Genomic DNA, 25,034 nt, shown 5'->3' on the forward strand with positions numbered 1-25,034 from the left:
CTCTATCAAGCATTTTGACTGAATTATGGCCCCTTTTCAACTTAGAATAAATGTTAAAGTTTGGGTACCACCCCAAATATTTTCAAAGTCCATTGAGATATTGCTTTCATATTTTGCATACTTAATTACCATCATGACCCCAGTCTGTAAAAAGGAGGAGGCAACTCTATCAAGCATTTTGACTGAATTATGGCCCCTTTTCGACTTAGAATAAATGTTAAAGTTTGGGTACCACCCCAAATATTTTCAAAGTCCATTGAGATATTGCTTTCAAATTTTGCATACTTGTTTACCATCATGACCCAAGTCTGTAAAAAGGAGGAGGCAACTCTATCAAGCATTTTGACTGAATTATGGCCCCTTTTCAACTTAGAATAAATGTTAAAGTTTGGGTACCACCCCAAATATTTTCAAAGTCCATTGAGATATTGCTTTCATATTTTGCATACTTAATTACCATCATGACCCCAGTCTGTAAAAAGGAGGAGGCAACTCTATCAAGCATTTTGACTGAATTATGGCCCCTTTTCGACTTAGAATAAATGTTAAAGTTTGCGTACCACCCCAAATATTTTCAAAGTCCATTGAGATATTGCTTTCAAATTTTGCATACTTGTTTACCATCATGACCCAAGTCTGTAAAAAGGAGGAGGCAACTCTATCAAGCATTTTGGCTGAATTATGGCCCCTTTTCGACTTAGAATATGCTTATTGTAATGTTAAAGTTTTACTCATTGCTTATATTATACTATCAAGCACTGAGAATAGTCGAGCGCACTGTCCACTGACAGCTCTTGTTACATTCTCTATTTCAGGTCATCATTAAGAGGTATATCACAGTTCATCCATATAATGGTGACACAGATGCTGGTGTTTGCTATGGTGATGTTGTACAGAATTACCTATGTTGTTGTTGCATCACTGGTGCTCATAGCTCTCACGCAACTTGTAGGCATGCTCAGGTCTAAAAGGGCTGAAAGACCGAAAACTGAGTGATGTAATATGATGCAGAAATAGGGCAGCAGCAAAATAATTATTGACATGTTTTAAATACTATTTGATTAGAAGGGGCCATTTCCCTGGTGCTGGTAAGGAACTGACAAAGGGGCTGAAAGTACATTGACAGAGAATTTTAGGATCCAAGATTTGTAACAAATTATGACATTACTTGACCACCATACAACATACTAATAGACACAAAACCAATACAGAATATTCTCTGTCAAGGAAAATGTGTATCAGGTGAGCTTAAAGGTGGTCAATCACATTTAATCAACATTTAATGACATTTTTTACTTTTTGTATATTCTGGTAGAGAATTATTTAAGGAACAAAAAGACCGATTACATAGAGTTAGATTCCTATTTGAAATGTATATTTTATTATTTTTATAAAATTTTGTAATTACTCCCCTTTAATATGAAAGTATATAAAAAGCTGGGTATTTCTTTTTATTTCAATACAATGTCTAGTTTTACATTTGCATTTGATAAACATATCAACTATTGAACAATCTGAACCAAAATGCAAGTTTTAAAGCTGTGTGTAGCTTCTGAATTCATTTATTTCCAATCTATCTTGGTTGCGCAACCAAGATAGGCAAAGGGAGGTAATAATAATTTTTCAAACTTGCGTTTCTAATGAATTCCATCTAAATACATAATTTTTAATGCAAATATTTTACAAATATATTACAATATGTCTAATATTTATACATTTCCTTAGGCAAAGTATGTTTATCAAATTTATACTTATGATAAAATAACTCTTATCTTGGTTGGGCAACCAGGATAGGAAAATGAAATTTTAAAAATACCTCCAGTGAAAATCTAATTTGTATTAAGTGTTTAGTGAATATAAATGAGTGTAAATGATCAGATGCTAAAGTTTCGAACAAATCCGTTACATGGCCAAAATCTGATTATCCACCTTTAAACCTGATGTGATTTTTCGGGATGGTTTATATTTAAACAAGACAGATATTGGGAGAGGCCATCATGGAGATGTGTTTTACAAATCCATCTTGTTTTGTATTAACATTGTCATCTAGTTGTTTTATTCTTTGGAAAAAAATGTGTCTTACTGAATAAATGAGATCCATACTGTAAAAACTGTATTTTAAAGTACATTAATTAAGTCAGCTATACATAGCTTTTGAAGAAAAAGTAGAGCTATTGCACTTGCCCTGGCGTCAGCGTCGCCGTTAGTTTAAGCTTTTGATAAAGTCAAATATCTCTTTTACTATCTTTTAGCTATTGACTTGAAACATAAAATATTATTTACTATCAATGTCTACACCAGGAGAAATAATCCCCATAACTCTGATTTGAATTTTGACAGAGTTATGACCCTTCTTAACTTAGTATTTTTTTGGTTAAAGTTTTTGATAAAGTCAAATATCTCTGTTACTGTCAAAGCTTTTGACTTGAAACTTAAAACAATTATTTACTATCAAATTCTACACCAGGAGAAACCATCCCCAAAACCCTGATTTGAATTTTGACAGAGTTATGCCCCTATTTAACTTAGAATTTTTGGTTAAAGGTTTTGAAAAAGTCAAATATCTCTGTTACTATCAAAGCTTTGGACTTGAAACTTAAAACAATTATTTACTATCAAATTCTACACCAGGAGAAACCATCCCCATAACTCTGATTTGAATTTTGACAGAGTTTTGCCCCATTTTAACTTAAAATTATTGGTTAAAGTTTTTACTGGCAAAGCTCTAATTCAGAGTTAAGCACTGAGAAAAGTCAAGCGTGCTTTCTTACAGACAGCTCTTGTTTTTTCATACGGTCATGTCACTTTGTGTAAGCCTTTGTTATATTTCATCTAATTTCTCCAGGTGACTGTAGTTTTTCTTATTTGCTCATATATGTATTTTTAAGAATTATGAACAATTATGAATAGATTTTAAGTCATGTTTGACTGCCATAGTAACTGTGTTACATAACTGTCATTTGTGGTGCATTATTAACTCAGTGTTCTGTGAGTGTATTATTTGTGCTTGACGAATTTCAACTGGTCTTTTGTATTTATTAAGTAAAATAAATTTTAACAGGATTAGTTTATTAGTCATTTATGTCAGAATAATTTGTATATCTGATATACTGATAATGTAAGACATGAGCACAGACAGTGCTTGACCCCATTTTCATTCTATCATTTCTATAATTATTGTTGAACTGCTATTAATAATAGGATTTGGGTCATTTGTGGCTGATATGGGTTCATTATGTCGATAGCTGGATCCCAGCATCACTTATTATGTCATATACAATAGTTAAAGGGAACCAGATATTTGTTAGAGCAAGTACTCTTTGAAAAATACTATGTATAATTTGGGCCAATCAGAAACAAGTTCTATAAATAGCACCAATCAAAGCACACGTCTGCTAAGGTATAAATAGGTAGATGGATGACAGAGAGATCATTTGGTATCCAGCGATTGAAGACGACACATCGTGGATTCAACTAATGATTTATCCCAGTACCTTGATAAGGAAGTTGTTGCAACTACACTGTCAGGGCAGATAAATTATTAAAAAGAAGACGTTTGAAGTTCATAGATTAAAAAAGAGTTTCAGAATTTCAAGGTTTCAAACTATAGGGCCAGCGCATAGGAGTTTTACCTTAACGGTAGTTAAATACTAATAGCAAATAATAGGCAGAGCATTGGAAAGCTGAGACAGAGACCTAGAGTTTGGTAATCTACTGAGATAGTAGGAAAGTTCCAGCTTATAGATGGTTCAGCGTTATTGACAAAGTACAGCCAAGGCATCGGGGGATATACCTATATGGTAGTTGAATGCTATATGTGATAGCATATAGGCACTGAGCATCCAGGAGCCGGGGCAATCATATAGAGTTCCAACTTCAATTAAGAGGACAGAGGCCGAGCAGCTATGTGATAGGGCTCATATGTTGTTGATTCAAAGACATTGTCTGATGGGAAGGACCAGTCAAGTATAGAGTCTCCAGGCTATAGGGAGTTTGAGCTAATTATTATTAATTGAAGACATTTAGTGATTTGCCTGATCCCTGAAATTATCTAGCTCATAATTGAAATCATTTACGAATCATTGGTATACAAATCATTTAGGCAAGGTAGCCAGAGGAAAATTTATGTATGAAATATTTGGTCTCACCAGCATACATTTTAACAAAGGACATTCTTTATTGTTTGTCAGCTAGTCTAAGACATAGTCACCGTAGCGATTGGTCCAATTTTATTGTTCAAGATACTAAAGGCATAGTTCCCTGGGTCATATAACTCTAATCCTGACAATTTATCAAGAACTTCGCTCTAACTGGTTTGATGAATCAAACCTATAGCTTTAACAGGTGGGATACGATTTCAGTTTTACAGCATTTTTTATACGCCCGAAGGGATTATGTTACGATGCCGGTGTTCTTCTGTCCATCCGTCCGTTGGCAGTTTCGTGTCAGCACTGTAACTCTTGAACCCCTTGAAGGATTTCAAAGACACTTGACACAAATGTTCACCACACCGAGACGACGTGCAAACCGAGACCACTTTTCTGTGGTACAACATGGATGATACCTCCAATTTTTAGGTGTATTTTGACATACCTGTACCGGTTTAGGATTTTTCTATGGACTTATGTCTCCCCTACCCCCACTGGGGGAGACATACTGTTTTTGCCCTGTCTGTCCATCCGTCTGTACGTCACACTTCATTTCCAATCAATAACTGGAAAACCATTTGACCTGGAACCTTCAAACTTCATAGGATGGTAGGGCTGCTGGAGTAGACAACCCCTATTGTTTTTGGGTCAATCCATCAAAGGTCAAGGTCACAGGAGCCTGAACATTGAAAACCATTTCCAATCAATAACTTGAGAACCACTTGACCCAGAATGTTGAAACTTCATAGGATGATTGACCATGCAGAGTAGATGACACCTATTGATTTTGGGGTCACTCTGTAAAGATCAAGGTCACAGGAGCCTGAACATTGAAAACAATTTCCGATCAATAACTTGAGAACCACTTGACCCAGAATGTTGAAACTTCATAGGATGATTGGTCTTGCAGAGTAGATGACCCCTATTGAATTTTAGGTCAATCTGTTAAAGGTCAAGATCACAGGGGCCTGAACATTGAAAACAGTTTCCAATCAATAACTTGAGATTCACTTGACCCAGAATATTGAAACTTCATAGGATGATTTGTCATGCAAAGTAGATGGCCCCTACTGATTTGGGGGGTCACCCTAATTAAGGTCAAGGTCACAGCTAGGGGCCAGAACATGGAAAACCGTTTCCAGTCAGTAATTTGAGAACCACTAGACCCAGAATGTTGAAACTTCATAGGATGATTGGTCATGCAGAGTAGATGACCACTATCGATTTTGGGGTCACTCTGTTAAAGGTCAAGGTCACAGGGGCCTGAACATGGAAAACCGTTTCCAGTCAGTAACTTGAGACCCACTTGACCCAGAATGTTGAAACTTCATAGGACGATTGGTCATGCAGAGTAGATGACCACTATTGATTTTGGAGTCACTCTGATAAAGGTCAAGGTCACAGGGGCCTGAACATAGAAAACCGTTTCCAGTCAGTAACTTGAGAACCACTTGACCCAGAATGTTGAAACTTCATAAGATGATTGGACATGCAGAGAAGATGATCCCTATCATTTTTGGGGTCACTCTGTTAAAGGTCAAGGTCACAGAGGCCTAAACATGGAAAACCATTTCCGATCAATAACTTGAGAACCACTTGTCACAGAATGTTGAAACTTCATAGTATGATTGGACATACATAGTAGATGACCTCTATTGATTTTGAGGTCAGTCTACTAAAGGTCAAGGTTACAACAGAGCCTAGAATTAGTGGGATGACTGGACATGCCAAGTAGGTGATCCCTATTGCAGCCAACCATCAGTGTCTCTTTGACTTTTGCCCACGTCCCCTATTGACTTTTTGCATATATGACTATGCATCGGGGGAGACATGCCCATTTTTACAAAGGCATCTTCTAGTTTGTTTTTTCTTCCCTTTGTTGTCCTTTGGGCTTCAACAGTCAAGTTCTTTAAAGTTTGCTCCCATCGTCTGATGTAACCCTTCGGGCGTATATTGTCCCACTTGGCGGAGCTCTTGTTTCTATTTATGGACAGTTTGAGACAGTTCATAAGGACTTGTCCATGATAAGTTAATGTGGCACAGTGGGTATGATTGAAGCAACTTGTAGTATTTTTTTTTTGTAGTGAAGTCAATAATTTTTGCTTCTTAATCAAAACTAGACTGTTTTCTCCATCAAAATCTTGCATTTTCGTTTTGCAAAATCCTTTATCTAACATGCGATAAGAACATGCTTCAATAGAAGGCTACACATGCATTCTGACCTTAGAAGTCACAAGAGTAAAAGAAAACAAAATGCTATTGAGAACGGGTGCGAGGAAAGGAAGAAAGATGCGACTAGTTCTGAGTAGTCTTACATTTGTTTTTGTACTGAGTTAAAAATTACATATAGTTAGTGCTGTAGGAAGTATCAAGAAAACCTCAACAGGGTCAAACGTTTTCCTGGCTACTACTAAGTAAGACATGTTTGAGTGTCAGTATATGTTAATCTCGGAATTCTAAACTATACAATTCCTGTTTTATTGTAGTTTACCAAGAATTCCCTCATCCATTATTGAAAACGTATCGGAAAGGACCTCTTTCCATGGAATTGATTGAACACGTACATTTCCTATAACTTAGGCAGTGCCTGATTTCATAGTATTAATTAAATGACTTCAACAATTCCATTTTTGTAACATTTTATTTAGCTACAATATTCAGACAGTTACCCACCTTGTGCTTACCCTACACACAATATATCTTGTTAAAACATCAAGCAGGAAGTTTTTCATGACATTTAGATCTTGAAATTCTAGGAATAACAATTCTAGCTTTCATGCTGATCTACTTTGTTTTTAATGTAATTTCATATAAACTTCCAATGTTCTAATGATGACAAGAAACACTACTACCAGGTTTTTAATGTCATGATAAAGTATATGTAATTCTTTTATGTGCATTTTAGCATTTGGTTCAGTCCAAAAACTGCCTGGTCATTTCACATTCTTATCCCAATGATGTTCCATTTTCTTGGTAATTAATTTGACAATCAAGTAAGCCTATATCATGAATCAAATCATCCTCAACAATCATACACATGCTAAGAAATACATAAAAATATGAGATACTTGTATGACAGCGAAGAAATTATTAACATATTTAGGATGAAGAAAGCAATAAACAAAAGCTAATGAAATGGCTTCATTAATTGTCACCAAAAATTTATTTTTCAGGTCCTCATTAAGCTATTTTATCTAATTAAACAATGTTTACATTTGTTGCCAAAAATATTTAAAAATACAAATAAAATATAATCTGTATTTTAAAGAACATATGAATGGCCTCAAATAATCAAGTGTTTCTGTTGGATACCTTAAAATACTTTCAGCATTTTGAGTGAAAACAAGGTCTAAGTAGAACTCTTTTGGTGTAAATTCATAAGAATTTTCAACATCATCATCATCAACAAAAATAGCAAGATCAGTTTTATTAAAATGTCAAAAAAGTGATTATGTTAACTTTAGGACCTGGAACATGGGTGTTATTTTACCTGGCCTAATGATGCAGTTCAACAATGAGATCTAATGAACGAAAGCAATGTAGTAGAAGAGAATATACAAACATGATAACTAGCACAAATTTGGCACTTGCGTTTTTAAAGACCAGTTATGACTTAAAGTGTATACAGCTTTTTATGTTGATCAAGTAAGTTTCAAGGTAGTATATTTTGTATGATTTATTCCTCTATTTAAATTTCCCACCAAGTTTCTAAAATTGCATGTATACAAATACTAATTTGTTTAATGAATGTGTTTGAGCACTTCTGTGGAAATATTTTGAGAAAAAATATGTCTTTTCATAATTCTCCAGATAGTAATGAGATTAGAGCAGAAGTTATATCACATATTCTTGGACCAGTTTTGCTGTCTATTTCTGGTCACATGATGGTCACGTGATCTAAATGGTGTTCTTGCTCACATTCTGGTCTTCCTACTGTCATAAAATCTACCCTTCATGATGTTTACACTTGTCCACTATGGCCTCTGGAAGGACAGAAAATATATTACATATAATTACACTGTATTTTCTACTAGTTGCTATTAACAACTGAATGGAAAAACACTGCAGAAATCATTTCAAAACAATCCTGGAGATGACTTCAGTTTTGTGAGTCACTGAAAGGTAACAGTACCAGATTATACAGACTGTTGTACAGATATGAGTTAAAAAACTGTTATATATCTGTGTAGATATTTCCATGGTTCCCAGCAGGCAACAGGATTGGGTCAAGTAAGTTGACTAGATATATTTTATATGAAATGTATATTGCTTATATATAAAAGTTGCTCAAGGTTTATTTGCTAATAATGGATTTAAGTGCAGTAAGCACAGGTCATACAATGCCCACTTTCTATAATGTATACGAAAAGATATGTTTCTCTTAAATACACTACAATCAAACTTTGTTCGCTCAAGCTCAATGAAACGAGCAAAAGTTGTTAGAGTTATTGTTAGTAGATTATTTTGATATTTTGCCTGTACTGGACAATGATTTTGAGCGAAGGTTGGTGTATGAATTATCCGAGTTCAAACAAACTAAGTTTGACTGTATTTCAAGTACTAGCACTTTGTAAGTTAAGGCATTGAATGTAAGTCAATCTAGCAAACATCCAGTATCTTTGATGAAATAAGTGATCAATATTCCAGATTAAGAATTAAAATGATATACAATACTCTCATCACCTATGTGAAGGGAAACATGATTTTGTAGGTAATAGTAAAAAGCAATCTTGCAGAGGTATTCTGTAATGGAAGAGGGGCATTCAGATTAGATCTTAACTGAAGGGTAAAAGGATACACACTGATGTTAGATATAATAAAATATTGACTATACCATGGCCAATGCCGAGGCATTCTCCCCACTCTATCAGTGTGATTCTGTTGTCGTTGTTTGCATCACAGTTGTTCATGAAGGGAACCAGGCAGTGCTCCATGTGCTTCAGTGAGGCAATAATGTACAGCAACTCACGCCGGGTTACATGCCTGAAAACAACAAGAATTTTCTTAAAAAGCTGACAAATGGAAATTGCGCCAGTGTTTATAGACCTTAATTTAGATTCATACTGCATTATATCTACACTTTTAACTAAAAATATGCACAATAATTACATTAAGTTCCTGAATTTTGAATTTTGTTGTAAGAAACAGTTTTAGTACCTGTCATTGGGATGCACATCAAGGTCACAGAATTTCCAGATAACAGCATCAGCATGTTCTTTGTCATGACGAGCATTTTCCAGCAAGTCGCGGTATTCATCCACTTCCTCATACCCACGCATTGCCTGTGTGAGAAATACGATATTAATTTATTCTGAAGGATTCACATGAAATTAAAATATTGAGAATATTGTAAGTGTTGGGTATGATTTTTGCTTCGCATAATACAAATGTACTTGTTTACCTTTTAATATGGATTTAGCAGTACAATTCTTGCTGACATTGTCAAGATTTGTTCTCAGATTCCTATTAGGCTAGCAAACAGTTATCTATATACATTTTCAAATTACAGTGATACTTGCTAAAATTGTCTCAATATAGATGTAGAGTAGTGTTACACTCTTAAAATGTTGTAATACACTTTCTCAGATTATTTAACTACCAAGTCATATTACACTTCCTAAAATATGTAAATATGCAATGTTGTCAACAGAGGGATTCGTATTATATTACACTTGCTAAAACTGCCTGAAAAATAATGGAGATTCATATAATTCTTGCTAAAAATTGATTAACAATGAATTCAAATGAGTGCTAAAATTGTGTAAATACATATTCAGAAATATTTACCATATCAGTCATAACCCTGTAGAGCCAGTCCCTCATTCTGAATGGAAACATTGTCATCTCCTCAGGTTTACACTCCGTCAACTCTGCAATTATACAATAGTTTACTAATAACGCTTTCACAGTCGTGACTCTTCAACATTAACTGTAGTTGTTCATAACAGGTTAATGATATATCAGTACCCTTCAACATTAATATAATTTAACTGTAGTGATATTAAGTTACTGAGTTAACAAAGAAGTTCAAAACCAGTCAGCAAGATGAAAAATAACATAAATGTAGTTGAAATTGACATGAACATTAAATCTGAAAGTATACTCCTTTAGACATGTTCCGTACCTTTGCAGCTATGGTAGTAATCCAGCCTGACTTTATCCTGTGTGTTGTCGAGACAAGCAGCATCACGATTCTTGCACAGACAGTGGTCTCTGTCCAAATGACATTCAGAGATGTAGGTAACATTCTTAGTGCTGCATACCTGAATCAAAACTATAGCAGATTATACAGTGTGAATTAAAGCTGGAACAGAACAATAGTGTATTATACACTGTGGTTTAAATCCGAATCAGAACAAAAGTAGATTATACAGGGTGATTTAAACCTGGATCATAATAATAGTAGATTATACAGGGTGATTTAAACCCGAATCATACCAAAAGTAGATTATACAGGGTGAATTAAACCTAAATCATAACAAAAGTAGATTATACAGGGTGATTTAAACCCGAATCATACCAAAAGTAGATTAGACAGGGTGATTTAAACCGGAATCATAACAAAAGTAGATTATACAGGGTGATTTAAACCTAAATCATGATAATAGTAGATTGTACAGGGTGATTTAAACCTGAATCATGGTAATAGTAGATTATACAGGGTGATTTAAACCTGAATCATAACAAAAGTAGATTATACAGGGTGATTTAAACCTAAATCATGATAATAGTAGATTATACAGGGTGATTTAAACCTAAATCATGATAATAGTAGATTATACAGGGTGAATTAAACCTGAATCATAACAAAAGTAGATTATACAGGGTGATTTAAACCTAAATCATGGTAATAGTAGATTATACAGGGTGAATTAAACCTGAATCATAACAAAAGTAGATTATACAGGGTGATTTAAACCTAAATCATGATAATAGTAGATTGTACAGGGTGATTTAAACCTGAATCATGGTAATAGTAGATTATACAGGGTGATTTAAACCTGAATAGTAACAAAAGTAGATTATACAGGGTAATTCAAATCTGAATCCTAACAATAGTAGATTATACAGGGTATTTTTAACCTGAATCGTAACAATAGCAGATTATACAAGGTGATTTTAACCCGGATCCTAACAGTAGATTACACAGGGTGATTTAAACCTGAATCAGAACAATAGTAGATTATACAAGGTGATTTAATCAGAACAACAACAGATCATACAGGGTGATTTAAAACCTGAATAGTAGATTATATAGACTATTATAGTGGACTTAAAAATAGACCAGAACAATAGTGGAGTATTCAGTGGACCAGGGCAATAGTGGATTATCCAGGGTAAGTAGATTATAAAGGGTGAGTTCAAGCTGGACCAGAGCAATAATGGATTATACAGGGCAAGTTAATGACAAATTAGTGACAAATGACTGAAACAATAGATTATACAAGGTGATTTAAAAATCAGAACAACAACATATCATACAGGGTGATTTAAACCTGAATAGTAGGTTATATAGTGCGAGTTGAAACTAGACCAGAACTATAGTGGAGTATTCAGACCAGAGCAATAGTAGATTATCCAGGGTAAGTAGATTATAAAGAGTGAGTTCAAGCTGGACCAGAGCAATAATGGATTATACAGGGCAAGTTCATGATCAATAGTGTATTATACAGGGTGAGTTCATGGTCAATAGTGGATTATACAGGGTGAGTTCATGGTCAACAGTGGATTAAATGGTCAGTTCATGGTCAGTAGTGGATTATACAAGATGAGTTCATGGTCAATAGTGGATTGATTATACAGGATGAATTCATGGTCAATAGTGGATTGATTATACAGGGTGAGTTCATGGTCAACAGTGTATTGTACAAGGTGAGTTCATGGTCAATAGTGGATTGATTATACAGGGTGAGTTCATGGTCAATAGTGGATTATACTGGGTGAATTCATGATCAATAGTGGATTATACAGGGTGAGTTCATGGTCAGTAGTGGATTATACAGGGCGAGTACATGGTCAGTAGTGGATTAAACAGGGTGAGCTCATGATCAATAGTGGATTATACAGGGGGAGTTCATGGTCAATAGTGGATTAAACAGGGGGAGTTCATGGTCAGTAGTGGAATGATTATACAGGGTGAGTTCATGGTCAAAAGTGGATTATACAGGGTGTGTTCATGATCAATAGTGGATTATACAGGGTGTGTTCATCGTCAATAGTTGATTATACAGGGTGAGTTTATGATTATTAGCGGATTATACAGGGTGAGTTCATGATCAATAGTGGATTAAATGGGATGAGTTCATGATCAATAGTGGATTAAACGGGGTGAGTTAAAGTAGGAACAGAACAAAAGTAGCTTTTACAGGGTGAGTGAAAGAACAATATAGTGTATTTCACAGGGTGATATAAAACCAGATCGAAACAAGCTGGCTCAAAATATAATAGTTATACACCCAATTTAAGCTGTCACCTAATAAAATTAGGTGTAGAAAGAACTAAGCATGCGCAGTTCTGCTGGAAGTTTAGTAACGTAATCCATAAGCTTCCACTACCATCGACTCGAAAGAAAGGAGAGAAGCCACAGGTAACCATTTTTTGTTTAGAACCATCTCGTGCTTTTTTTTCACCCTTGTGTTTAGAATTCAGCATAATGAAAATCAAATAATATAGTAAATACTTCATCTATAATTTTCACAGACGTGCATTTTGTCCTTTTTGATTTGGATGGATCAGTTATTGCACACTATAAAGCAAATAAATCTCAGACTGCAACTAAGACTCGTAGATTAATATGGAAAATAAGGAAAATCATGTATATACCGGAAGTTTGTTTTCTTCTTCCACCTTGTCATCACATGTTTGACACACGCATCTTGGTTTCCTTTCGTTCAGCTCACACACCTCACCCCGCTTACACTTGTGGTTATTGCAGGGATCTAACGGGAAAAAATCCGCAGTCAATATAATCATAGTATTATATGTATCAGTTTGTATAAAATCATTGAAATCTCAACCGCATTTTCATTTCATTCAGTAACTTCTGAAGTCTTTACACACGATCGTCATTACTAAAACGCAAACTAATCAGGGATTTACAAATTTCGAGTACTTTATCTAAAATATGGAAAAAATCGTTTTATAGCGATTACGTGATTTTTTTTTGTAAGCAAACTAGTACATTGAAAAATATCAACATTTCATGTAAACGTTAAAGCAGATTTTATTAAACAAAAGTATGTATTGTATTCTTCTTTAATTGATAAGTCAACACTGAAGTATAAAAATAAAGTCTTACTTGTTAGTTTTTCCTGCTGCCCACCTTCCTGAGTCACGTCTATAGTCTCGTACTCCTCGTCTGAATCGTCAGACTCCACCTTAAATATCAAAACCTAGTGTTATAAATAGTTAAAGACATGTCATAAATAAATAACTTGCGCTATGATTAATGTATATGAAAGGACACTACGTATAATATGAAATTGACTTGAATGATACGGGAACTAACAATATTAAAATCTCTCTAATATCCATGTATCAAAAACTAACCCCAGTATATATCACTAATGACTACATTGAATATCAAAATCAAATATATCATCAACATTCACCTTGAATTATACAATATCGTCTTTATTTTGGTCTTCTTTGATTTCTTACATTTCTTCAGCCTTTGCCTTAATTACCATTTAAGTATCATCAGGAAAGAGCTTTCAAAATGTATTTATAGAGAATTATGCTTGTATGATGCATATAAAGAAAAAAAGTTTCAACAAAATATCAAAAGAAACGTTAAGATAAATCGTAGCCAACCCAATATATGTACATTTGTATATCGAAATAATGATCTAAAGCCTGAAATGTGTGTTCTCATCCATTAACTTTCTCCAGCTGGCCTTCACTGATTGCAAAGTCTTTAAAGAAACTATCACACCAACTCTAAGTCATGCAAACACATGTACAAATAACACTGAAATGCCAACAGAATGGTTGCATTCTCTAACTTTTGATAGTAATGTAACCAGAAAGTTAACTATCTGTCTTTCCTTTACACAATACATCCAGAGTCAGTTTTATTTAAAAGTGAATTTATTCCACAATATCACCGTTTGATTGTTACAATTGTATTTTATCTAATTATAGATGTTTTACATATTGAATTACCTAAGGTAATTTACATGATATTAAATTATTCTAAATTGTACTCTATGAACATTCGTGTACTTGCACGTTGTCTATGAATTGGCAATTTTAAAACGTTTGAAAATAAAATAAAGCTTAAATATAAAAATACCATTTTATCAGCGCAAATTTAACTTTAACAAGACAATACATGTAGCACAATATAACGCCATTGTTTGAAACGACGAGCTTACAACATACAAACCTTAAGAGACATTACACGAATGCAGCAGACATAATAAAACTTGTATAAACAGTAAAACAACATCTTATAGCTCATCATCAAAATCTACATATATTCTGACCACACCCAATAACGAACCTCCCTCGGGTCATCCTGGCGACCCCTCTCAACACGCCTGTTGCGGTCACGATTCTTTCTCTTTGATCTATCCTGTAATCAAATCTCTTTCTACAGCAGTTTCACACTTTGTTTTTACAATAAAATATCTGCCTTGAATCTTTACAGATGATTTACAGTAAATGTTCTGTAGGGATGTCTGCAGTTTCCATTACTGCTAGTCACAAATTACACGTGCTTATTTGTTACCGTTCTTATACATCAGAAGTTCGACATAGTCCTAAATCAACAAAGGAACCAAGGTAAACCTCTAGTATGAGAGAAAGAAACGAACTTAAAAAAGTATGTGAAGAAACATCTTTCATCCAAAAGCATCATATCTGTTCAAAAGAAAGTCTGCGATAAACCTAAATATGATAACATTATCTACAAGAAATCGAAAGAGGAATGTCAGACTTACTTTGGCCACGACGGCAGTCACGACAAGGCACAACAACAACAACCACGTGAGCTTCATGGTGGTATATACCTGTAAAACAAAAACAATAACGTTCTCACAATACCATTTGTGTATAATCCTTTAAAAATTGTAATAAATTTTAAACTTGAAAGTTGAATTATATCCCTATCACCTGATTCACGGTTGTTTTTTTTTTTTGTGATAGCAGAAATCGCTTTCAATACGCACCACGAGTTAGACCGAGTGTATTAATTAATTTTCATAGAGCTATTCCAGATTCAAAAACCTTTACGTGGCAACAGGCATTCTTTTAGCACGTGATCAATGGGAGAACTTTTTTCCTCCATTAAGATAAACAATCCAGTATTTGATGAATGGTATGTGTTCCAAGTAGGTGCGTGGTCTGTGTATTTCATGAGCAATTTCCTCTACTTAACATTACATAGACAACCAATTCATATGTCTTCACTTTGAACTGAAGTTTCTATTTTTATTGACAGCTTGTGTACTAAATTTGCTGTCAAGAAATCCTTAACCGCGACATTCGCTGCGCCTGTCGGTCCTTATGTTAGTAAAAGAAGAGTATATACTAAAGTGTTGTAATCAGTAATTACATAAAAGAAAGTTATAAAAAAGAAATGAGCTACAATATTACACGACTCCTTAAACGGTCAATAGTTTCTGCTATATGGCCGGTCAACAGCCCTCAAATACACAGTGCGCAAAGACATTTTGGAAAAAGGAACATGATTGAAAGATCAGAAAACAGCAAGTCATTCAGAAAGTGACAAAAACAGGGAGACCACTGACCGTAAAATATTTATTTTTGAAATAAACATGTTGATGCAGGTATTTATTTTCATAGTTAAATACCGGTATTTTTTTAATTAAAATGACTTTTGACTCAGAATTCAAGAAAAAGTTTATTTTCATTTTTCTCACCCTTTTGACACATATTTGCTAGGCTAAAAAAACTTTGTTTCTGTTATTATGTAATAAAACATGAAAAACGCTAAACTATTGTTTTGAGAAGTCTCTGTAGGGCAACTGCAAGCACCGTATAAAGATGTCTCTCTTTGTTGATCAATTCATGAAACTTTGTATCAAGCTGCGGACGCTCAACCCAAGGTTGATGATTCAAACACTATGATAACCATGCCCGTTTTTTTCTTGGGTTTAACAACAAAAAGTGTGGGTCATTTGGCGATTTTTAGCTTTTCATGGTTAAGGAAGACCCAATGTGTCCTTCCGACATTATCTCTAGCACGGACAGGCACCTGGTTAGAACCGCCGACCTTCCGCAGTACAGCATCATGTCCTTGTATCCCAGTAAGACACCAGTGCAAGATATTTTTTCATGAATGCTGACACAGCAAATATTTAAACAAAAATGCAACCCCACACATATCACAGCTTAGACCGGAAACTTTTTTGAAAGGTTTTAGCCATATAATTAAAATATGTTTCCGTTTAAACGTGCCACAGTCTGCATCTCGTTATTACAGATGTTGTTTACATTTCCAGCAAATCTGCTTTTTGTTTTTCTCCAGGTATGAGTAATGCTTTTCTTGATAACTTCTGCATTGATTTCCTCTCCTATATTTTACAAACACAATCGACTTGACGTAAACATTTACATAACGGTTTGTTACAGAAACTGGAGTCAAAAACTAGCTTTTTTTTATCAGACACTGTATCTGCAAAGTGTTTTTTTCTTCAAATTCTTAAATACTTGAAGTGCTGAAATTGTACTGGGTCGAAAAGTAAGTTTTCCTGAAAACAACAGTTTGCGGTAAAACATAAATTGTGAAACTTGTATTAGCATATAAGCCTATAAAGGCTATATTGAGTCCATTTCCAATAAAGATCTCCTCTTCACTGGGCAAAGTGGACGGCATTATATTCATAAGATTTTCTCTTTTTTTTGTCGGTATTGTCAATAACGGAACACAACTAGAAAAGTAATAGTCTTTATCAGCTTTTTTATTATAAATATTACGTTTTTTCTAACAATAAATGAAACCTAGGAAGTCTTCAAAACTGTAAAACCCAGAAGTATTTCTGAACTTGTTGGAATAAAACTGGTATAAATCAACATGACTCCATCGTAAATCAACAAGTGATTAATTCTTTGACTCAGGAAATCAGAAAAACATCTCCCTAAGATGCGAACAAATAACGCCAACATCTGACACTGTTAATTAATACCAACATGAGTAACAAACATGTATGTTGGCAGGAACATCACGGATCCGCTTTTATTACTGCTAGATGTAAAAATAGTTTAGCCACTAGACTGATGATAATGATATTTCTACAATTTTCAACTTTTCGGTCTTCTTTCAATTCACTGAGAAAACACAACAGTCTATTTAGGAGATTTTCTTAGAGATCTGCTGTTTATATTATGATATTGGACCTATGTTATAGACTGGCTATATTCACAACATTAAAAATAAAAAAATAAAAAAATATATGTCATAGTGTTGGAGCTAGTCTGATGTTAAAAGTGCTCTGAATGCATACAACTTACATTTTTATACGTGAATTGTTACATGTTTTAGATATAAAATCAATATTCAAAGACGATATTGGCCTTCAGAATGAATAAAAATGCACAGAAGAAATAAATGATAGCATAAGTAGCAAAGGTTGGAGTCGTCCATGTCAATTTGCCACACAAACTGCTCCGATGTATATAAAGTATTAGTTCCCGCTGACCTGAGATTACCCTTCGTAAATTTGCATAAATTAGTAATACATTAGTAATAAGTATCTAGATAACAATCTCCGATAAATATGCCAGTACTGACAGAACACAGCAGTTGGCTCCAGGCACATGTTAATAATCCTCCATGTGTTTTGGAGACTGAAAGCAGCAGGTGGTTTGTACAACGTCTTAATAGGGCAGGGGAATGCCGACACGTGTACTGGACATGCTCTGTTACTTAGAAATTCATAAATAAATGCTATATATAATATATACTTTTCTCAATTTCGATTACGTACTACCTGTGTAACTATTCTTAAGTCAGACTCATTCATAATTTTGTTGCAAACCATTTTTAAAATGCTGCTGCAAGTGTTAGGTGGTTTCATAACTTTATTTTACTAAATTTCCAAACCGACTCACGGAGTCAACCAGCAATTTAAGAGATCATTCTCTCAACAGGTTGTTTCCCCTCCCCTGTCCTCATCTTTCACGTACTAGTAAGCTGTATCCCATTCCCCTTCACCAGTGAATCCTCCCCTTCTCCACCAATGCACTCAAAGCTGTTTTCCCTGCCCCTACATAAGTGAATCATCCCCTTCCCCACTAATGCACTCAAAATTCTCCCCATTCTCTTACTCCAGTGGATCTCCCACTTTCCCCAAAATACACAAAAGCTTTTCCCCTTCCTTCCATCTGCCCATATGTATTCGTGTGTCGAATTTTATCTAAACTAGACTAAACGGCACTGAATAATAAGAAAATATAACTAAAATTGAAAGGTCGAACCGAACCTTTCTGCGCCGGACCTCAGTGCATATGCACACAAGAATCTTGACAGCATTTTTGTTAACATTTTGTTATTGGGCTATTCCAGAAAATATCCAGCCCCCTTCCCCTGTGTCCCTGTGGAAGCAGTTGTTTTGGGACGAGATAAAGGGAACAGGGGGTGTCTAGAGGGAAGGAGGGGTGTATTTTGTTGCGTAGTGTGAAAGAAGTTCTCAAGCCGGGGGAGGGGTGTATTTTACAGATAAATGGGAGGAGAGGGGGTTATTTGTAGGGACCCGATGGTGAGCGGGGGTATTTCTGAGAAAGGGGAGGAGTATTTTGGGGTAACCGGGATGAGAACGGGCGGGGGAGGGGGTGGGTGTGTAAAATGTCTTCGGAAGGTGGAGGTGTAATTTTCTTTAACACTGCTTCCACAGGGTGGAGGTGGATATTTCCTGGAAATGTTTTAGCTCAATATTGTTCCAGATATTTAAGCAGCAATTTTATATTTTTAACAAGATATATTTCTTTTTTAGAACCAAAAACCTCATTCATACGTGTCTGTACAGAATCCTGCATTTTAATGAACGCGAGTATAAGAAATATCATGATTCATCACATCTGATCAAGAACTTTGGCAGAAATACAAAATAAGCTCTACTCTAGATAAATAAACGAAAACAGTCTTACCTGTCTGAATCTTCAGTGCCTATAAATTCCCGAAAACCTTCTAAAAGGTTTTCTTAAAGAAAAGACAAAGGAAACTACCTACAAAAGACTCAAAATGAAATCTTTTGTTCAGAATATATTTCCTTCTCACATCAACATCAATCTTTGAGATGAAGAATATACAGCAGCTTGGCTAGAAGGTAATCTGATAGCCCAGCTGACTGCAGGGAGGCTGATTCAGATTTACTGGTTCCCTGTCTACGCTGTGCTGATAAGCATTAGGCTGGGAAACATGACAGGTCGACATTTATTTGCTTATCTATCAAAGATCAGACTACACGGTCAGTCTGCCCGCTGAGAATATTTGAGCTTGTAAATTTAAAACTCCAGCCGGCTGTTATATGTGTTCTTACATCGAGGTATATATTATAAAAGGTCATTGACCCACAAAGTGTAATATTTTCTACAAAAATGCCTTCCAGACATCACAACATATCTTTTACATACCTGTAAAGCGACTACATTTGTTTTTTCAAAGTTTATACAGATAGGTGAAAGTTTTAAACATCTGAATAGCAAATCTTTACAATCGAGACCACTTCTCATTTTGCAAAGAAAGAAGGCAAAAGAGTTTGACAACATGTGGGTTGCGGTATGTGGCGAGTGGGGAAGGGGAAGGGTTCCGACTCCAAATCTGAGCCATTTATAAATGCAACTTTTTGTACGTGCAAATCGAGCGATATATATGTTACACCTTTTTGTTTGACTAAACCTTCACACAAAAATAAATTACACAGCATAAACTGAATTCGACTTGTTTACAAAAATAAATAAATAAATAAATAAAATAAAAAAATGGTGTGTACGGCTTTCCATAAATCGAAACATGTATATCTAATTACATGTTTTTCAAGAACTATCTTAGTTCTATCAAAATATTGGACGAAAATCATATGAATAGTCATACTTTATCTAAGTATTTTTCGTGTGAATGAGATGACCCCTGTTTACGTCGTTGGCATGGCGGAAGAAATTCAGTTGATGAAACCTTTTTTCAAAACACGAAAAATGTGGCAAAGTTTGTCAAAATGTATAATAAAATACTGTAAATGCAAGCTGTGGCACCGTTAAATGTCGCAACCACCGCTAAATGTCGCAAAACCATCTGCCGCTAAATATCGCACCTTTAACGTTAAATGTCGCAACAATTTGCCCACCGTTATATATGTCGCAACACCAACGCTGAATGTCGCATTTCCTATCTGACACTGTGAAATACATAAACAATTCCTTGTGTATATTTTAAAATTTCGTTTTAAGTAATTAACGTGAATCGTCAATAATAAAATAATGTTATTAATGTTAGCTTTAAGCCCGACGGAAGTCATACTCATACATTCTTGTATACTTTTTCGAGGGAAAAAGAAGTAACAGATTTCTGTTAAGCAAATAATTATCCTAATAATAAGTGTTGTTACGTATACAAAGAAACAAGAGGGCCATGGTGACCCTAGATCGCTCGTCTGAGTTTCATACCTTGCCTGAATAGTCACGCAAAAAAAAGAAAATACATGTATCTGTGAAATTATTTTGTAATAGGGCCAGTGTTTCAGAGCAGAAATATTTTGAAGTTTCTACTAACCAAATACGATTGGTAATGGCGTTGTGTGTGTCGGGGTTGGGTATGGATTGGGAACGGAGTGAATGATGACATAGAAATCTAAGACACAAATACCATGACAATTAATAGAAAATATATTTATTTATTTATTTTGAAGAGGGAGAGGGGATGGGGGCGGATATGTGTGTGGGTGGGGCGGCGGAGAAAGGAGGATAATGTGGGCAGAGAGAATGAGACTAAGCCAGACAATTTTAAGAAACTAAAAGTAAAAGAACATCAAAATGCCCGCTAATGCCTGAAATAATGTACAGAGTGACACATAGGATCTTCCTCCGCCATTGAAGCTGGATAATCGCCTTATGACTTTAAATGTAAACCTCCAACAAAGAAATAGAAGCCATGACAGATTAATTAAAAATCTTCGTTTTCTACAGCTACACTGGTACAAAACATTGTAACACTGTTTAGGTTAACTGGCTTCGTATTGTCGCCCGTCGTATCAGGTGTCGAGCGTCGCACTGTTGAGCACCATGTTGCGTAACAGGCACGGATCGTTGCCCGGGTCGAGCTCCTACCCACAGTTGGCTGAAAAGTGACCTATACTCATCAAAGTTGCACCCAACTATTTTGAAATAACATTTTCTCAAAATTTAGACCCAAACACACACCAGAGACCAACATTTCACACCTATATTTCAAAATTTCCCAGGAGGAGAACCCCTGACCGCCCCCCCCCCCCCTCATCACCATTACCTTAAAATTAAGACAAAAAATGCACCAGAGGCCACCATTTCATACCTGTATTACACAATTTCCCAGGGGTACCCCCTCACATACATCAAAAGTTATAACAAAAAATGATCTAGAGTCATGCATTTCATACCTGTATTTCAAAATGTTCCAGGTAGAGTGTCCCTTAACGCTCCTAATATGAGGGTGAGTACTCCTCCAGTACCTAAAAATTAGACCAAAAAATGCACCACAGACCAATATTTCATACCTGTACATAGAATCCCCTCCTCACCGGATACAGACAGAGGCCCCCTCCCGTACCTACCGCACCTCGCCGGTGACGCCTTTGTTTATAACTCCCCCCCCCCCCCCCCCCCCCCCATCCACACACACACAGAGTTATTTCTGGAACCCGGCCTGTTGTGTAATGAAAATACAACGCGCGACAATACGACACGCCGCACGACGCGCGAGGTTAATGTCTCATGAGCGTAACATAGAATTACGTAGTCCTGAAATAATTTTAGTACTGTGGCGGGTACCGCGTTCGTGCTCAAACCTTTAAATATTACATATATAACGTATGTATGGCGCGAGACCATTGAAAAGCAAACGTGCAGTTCAGAACGGTATGTCATTTCAGCCCTCATTGCATACTTATGCATGCAAGCAAAGTTGTAAAGACTGTTGAACTTACCTATTTTTGCTATGGACATTTAGCGTTGGGGTTGCGACATGTATAACGGTGGGCAAATTGTTGCGACATTTAACGTTAAAGGTGCGACATTTAGGACGGATTACACCAAACCGGAAGTGACTACTCAGTGTTACATGTGAGGTAGTCCAAAATGTAGTTCCATGCTATGGATGAAATCTGGTATAATGAGTGACATGAGGAGGTGACAGTTAAATTTTTGGCTTATGTTTATTGCTTATAGTATTGAGAATAGATCTGGACCATTTTCATTGTAAATTTCTTGGAATAAGTTTTATTCTTTGCGAAAAATGTCTACCTACGCGTAACTGCTAAACGGCTGTTTTCATGGGGGCATTTTTAGAGGGTGATGTTTCTCAGAACAGATTATTTTTCTCATATTCAACATAACATGTCAATATTTTTCTATTTTTGATAAGAAGACATGTTATACTAAATGACCATATATGGTTTTCATATCATTGAAATGCTCTAAAGTGCTGGAAATGAGGTCTGAATGTTTTGTTATTAATATGAAATAAATAAGGACTTGAATTGGTAGAGTGTAACCTTTAGCGGCAGATGATTTTGCGACATTTAGCGGTAGTTGCGACATTTAGCGGTGTTGCGACATTTAGCGGTGCCACACAGTAAAAATCTCAATTTTGTAAATCGGCTCTTGGGTTTATTTACATGACTGACCAGTCAGAATGCACAGACGCCAGGTATACACTTACTTAGTTTTTGATAAAGTTACATATCTCTGTTACTATTAAAGCTTTTGCTTTAGGCTTAAAGTAGTTATTTACTATCATAGTCTACAACTGGAGAAACAACCTCCATAACTCTGTTTGAATTTTGATAGAGTTATGCCCCTTTTTAACTTAGAATTTTTAGTTTGTTAAAGTTTTATAAAGTCTTTTTTTTAATGGCAAAGCTCTAATTCAGAGTCAAGCACTGAGAAAAGTCGAGCGCGCTGTCTTACGGACAGCTCTTGTTTGCATTAGTGGTTTCTGAGTTGTGGGTCCCAGATGCAATGAAGCAAGCGGTGTCACAGCTAATATAGTCTCTTATAGCTCTACTTATAGAGCGGCTATGTACTTAATTTCTATATTTATTATTGAATTGTAAACTTACACGATTGTATATAGATGAGACTCATATAAAGAATAAAAACTAAACACTTACCTCATTCCCAGTACTTTTTTGAATTGGAGGTCTCTGACCTAAAGCCATTACATAAAATTGATAATACACTAGTGTAATAAAGCTTTGACGTCGACGTCATTTATAGGAGACGTTGATCACACGGACTTGTATATAATAGTAAAAGAAAGTAAAATGTTTGATGTTTCGGCAGGAAAAACTAACACTGAATTTATTCAACTCGTTGAATAAATTTGATAAAGTGCTCGACAGAGCCTCACATTTTATTCTTTTATTCAACTCGTTAATAAATTCAATATGAAAAGACACTCATGTAATATCATGTATTTAATCGTTAGGCATGCACTGACCTAAAGATTGTCCGACAACAAAAAATATTCATTGCAATGTTTCTTAAAAAGGCCTTGGAACTTACTGTTACTGACAGGTTATATGTTATGGAAAGTCATAGGAATTAGTTTTTCCAACGTTTGTAACGAGGTACCGGAGGTATTTAAACTGCCTTGATAATAAAACCTAAAACTTAACAGCTGTTAAGTACGTATTCCTCCGTGGTGTTAACAACGTAAAATTTTTTTTGCCGCGGCGGTCCGAGTTCGATTCCCGATTTTTAAGGTAGTTTAGAAACATTAACTCATGTTAAATGTTCATAATATGACCAAACTTTTAAAATTTTTAAGAAAGATCTGGTTTAGCCAAAATCCGGAGGTCAATGCCTTTAAGTGGAACAACTATACTTATTAGACCTTCCTTCTTTAAGGCAGACCAAAGCTTGCACGCCAAGACCGGTACATGTTGTAAACACCTCTATGTAATAAGTTTAAAACCAGTTCAATACGGTGTATCTAGACAAACCGCGGTTAACCGTCAGATCATAAACGCAAAGCCAATGAATAGACGGCTCTACAGCGGCCCTGGGCTCAACGTCATTTAGGTTGGACTGGGGTCCATTGGGCAAAAGTGCATTTTTGTGGCAAGTCCCGTTTAAATCTCCAGTTTGCTGATGATAAGGTATGCGTTTGCCGCCGACGAGGTGAACGATTTGCTGAAAATTGCTTGTAGAAGCGGGGTCGATTTCTTGGGGATAGTTTGAGGCGGGATAATTTGGGGTCGAAAAACTGATCTTGTCGTCATTCCTTACAATCTAAATGCCCAGTATTAAATTGACGACGTTCTCCGTCCAGTGTTGGTTCCATTCCTGCATCAGCTTCCCAGTGAGCCGATGCGCAATAATACAAGGCCACATACTTCTCGGCTGACGTAACGTCAACGTGATTCAGTGAACGGCTTGATCACCGGGCATGAATCCGATCGAACACATAGTGGACTTTCTTGGACGAAGGGCAAGAAAAAGTAATCCTTGATCTTACAACAGCAATTGCCTAAGAAAGGAACGCCATTCCAAGTTATACCCTTCGACGTTACGTCAATTTTTTGTTGGGGTTAACATGGCGACGTTCGGCGGGGCGACGTTTGTCGGGGTGACATCCGGTCGTGAGACGTTTGGCTGGGCGACATTCGGCGGGGCGAATGTGGTTCATAAAAGTATACCCAAGCCTCATCTCCTGTCAGGAGCTGTGAC

The 25,034-nt window shown here is 35.7% G+C and overlaps 2 protein-coding genes across 5 annotated transcripts in view; one reads left to right on the forward strand and one right to left on the reverse strand.

Annotated features, from left to right (window-relative positions):
* Window positions 1-3,063, forward strand: part of LOC123562262 (GPI inositol-deacylase-like) — a 92,827-nt gene extending 89,764 nt beyond the window's left edge. Inside the window, exon 26 of the mRNA XM_053526393.1 lies at window positions 816-3,063. Within this exon, the coding sequence (XP_053382368.1) occupies window positions 816-996 (181 nt within the window). The 3' untranslated portion in view covers window positions 997-3,063. The remainder of the gene's footprint in view (window positions 1-815) is intronic.
* Window positions 3,064-6,774: 3,711 nt separating this feature from the next.
* Window positions 6,775-19,445, reverse strand: LOC123564220 (SPARC-like). 4 transcript variants are annotated; one of them, XM_045357613.2, is made up of 10 exons: window positions 19,260-19,445; window positions 15,092-15,160; window positions 14,653-14,724; window positions 13,447-13,525; window positions 12,972-13,087; window positions 10,273-10,411; window positions 9,936-10,018; window positions 9,306-9,430; window positions 8,983-9,131; window positions 6,775-8,131 (listed from the first exon to the last, which is right to left on the reverse strand). In XM_045357613.2, exons 2-10 carry the CDS (start codon window positions 15,146-15,148, stop codon window positions 8,094-8,096), a joined length of 858 nt encoding a protein of 285 aa, XP_045213548.2. In that variant the 5' UTR covers window positions 15,149-15,160; window positions 19,260-19,445; the 3' UTR covers window positions 6,775-8,093. The 4 variants fall into 4 exon arrangements, with proteins under 4 accessions (XP_045213548.2, XP_045213549.2, XP_045213550.2 ...); XM_045357614.2 differs by lacking the exon at window positions 14,653-14,724 and having other exon boundaries at window positions 19,260-19,443; XM_045357615.2 differs by lacking the exons at window positions 14,653-14,724; window positions 19,260-19,445 and adding an exon at window positions 15,378-15,445.
* Between the last annotated feature and the right edge of the window lie 5,589 nt (window positions 19,446-25,034).

The sequence above is a fragment of the Mercenaria mercenaria genome, chromosome 2, assembly GCF_021730395.1.
Source record: "Mercenaria mercenaria strain notata chromosome 2, MADL_Memer_1, whole genome shotgun sequence".
In the NCBI taxonomy this organism is placed as follows: domain Eukaryota; kingdom Metazoa; phylum Mollusca; class Bivalvia; order Venerida; family Veneridae; genus Mercenaria; species Mercenaria mercenaria.

Coding starts and splice junctions, on each gene's coding strand:
- LOC123564220 (XM_045357613.2), bottom strand. CDS start 15,148: ATGAAGCTCACGTGGTTGTTGTTGTTGTGCCTTGTCGTGACTGCCGTC. Junction 13,088..13,446: donor GCAGCAGGAAAAACTAACAA/GTAAGACTTTAT, acceptor TTTTCCCGTTAG/ATCCCTGCAATAACCACAAG. Junction 10,412..12,971: donor AAGAAGAAAACAAACTTCCG/GTATATACATGA, acceptor GTTTTGATTCAG/GTATGCAGCACTAAGAATGT.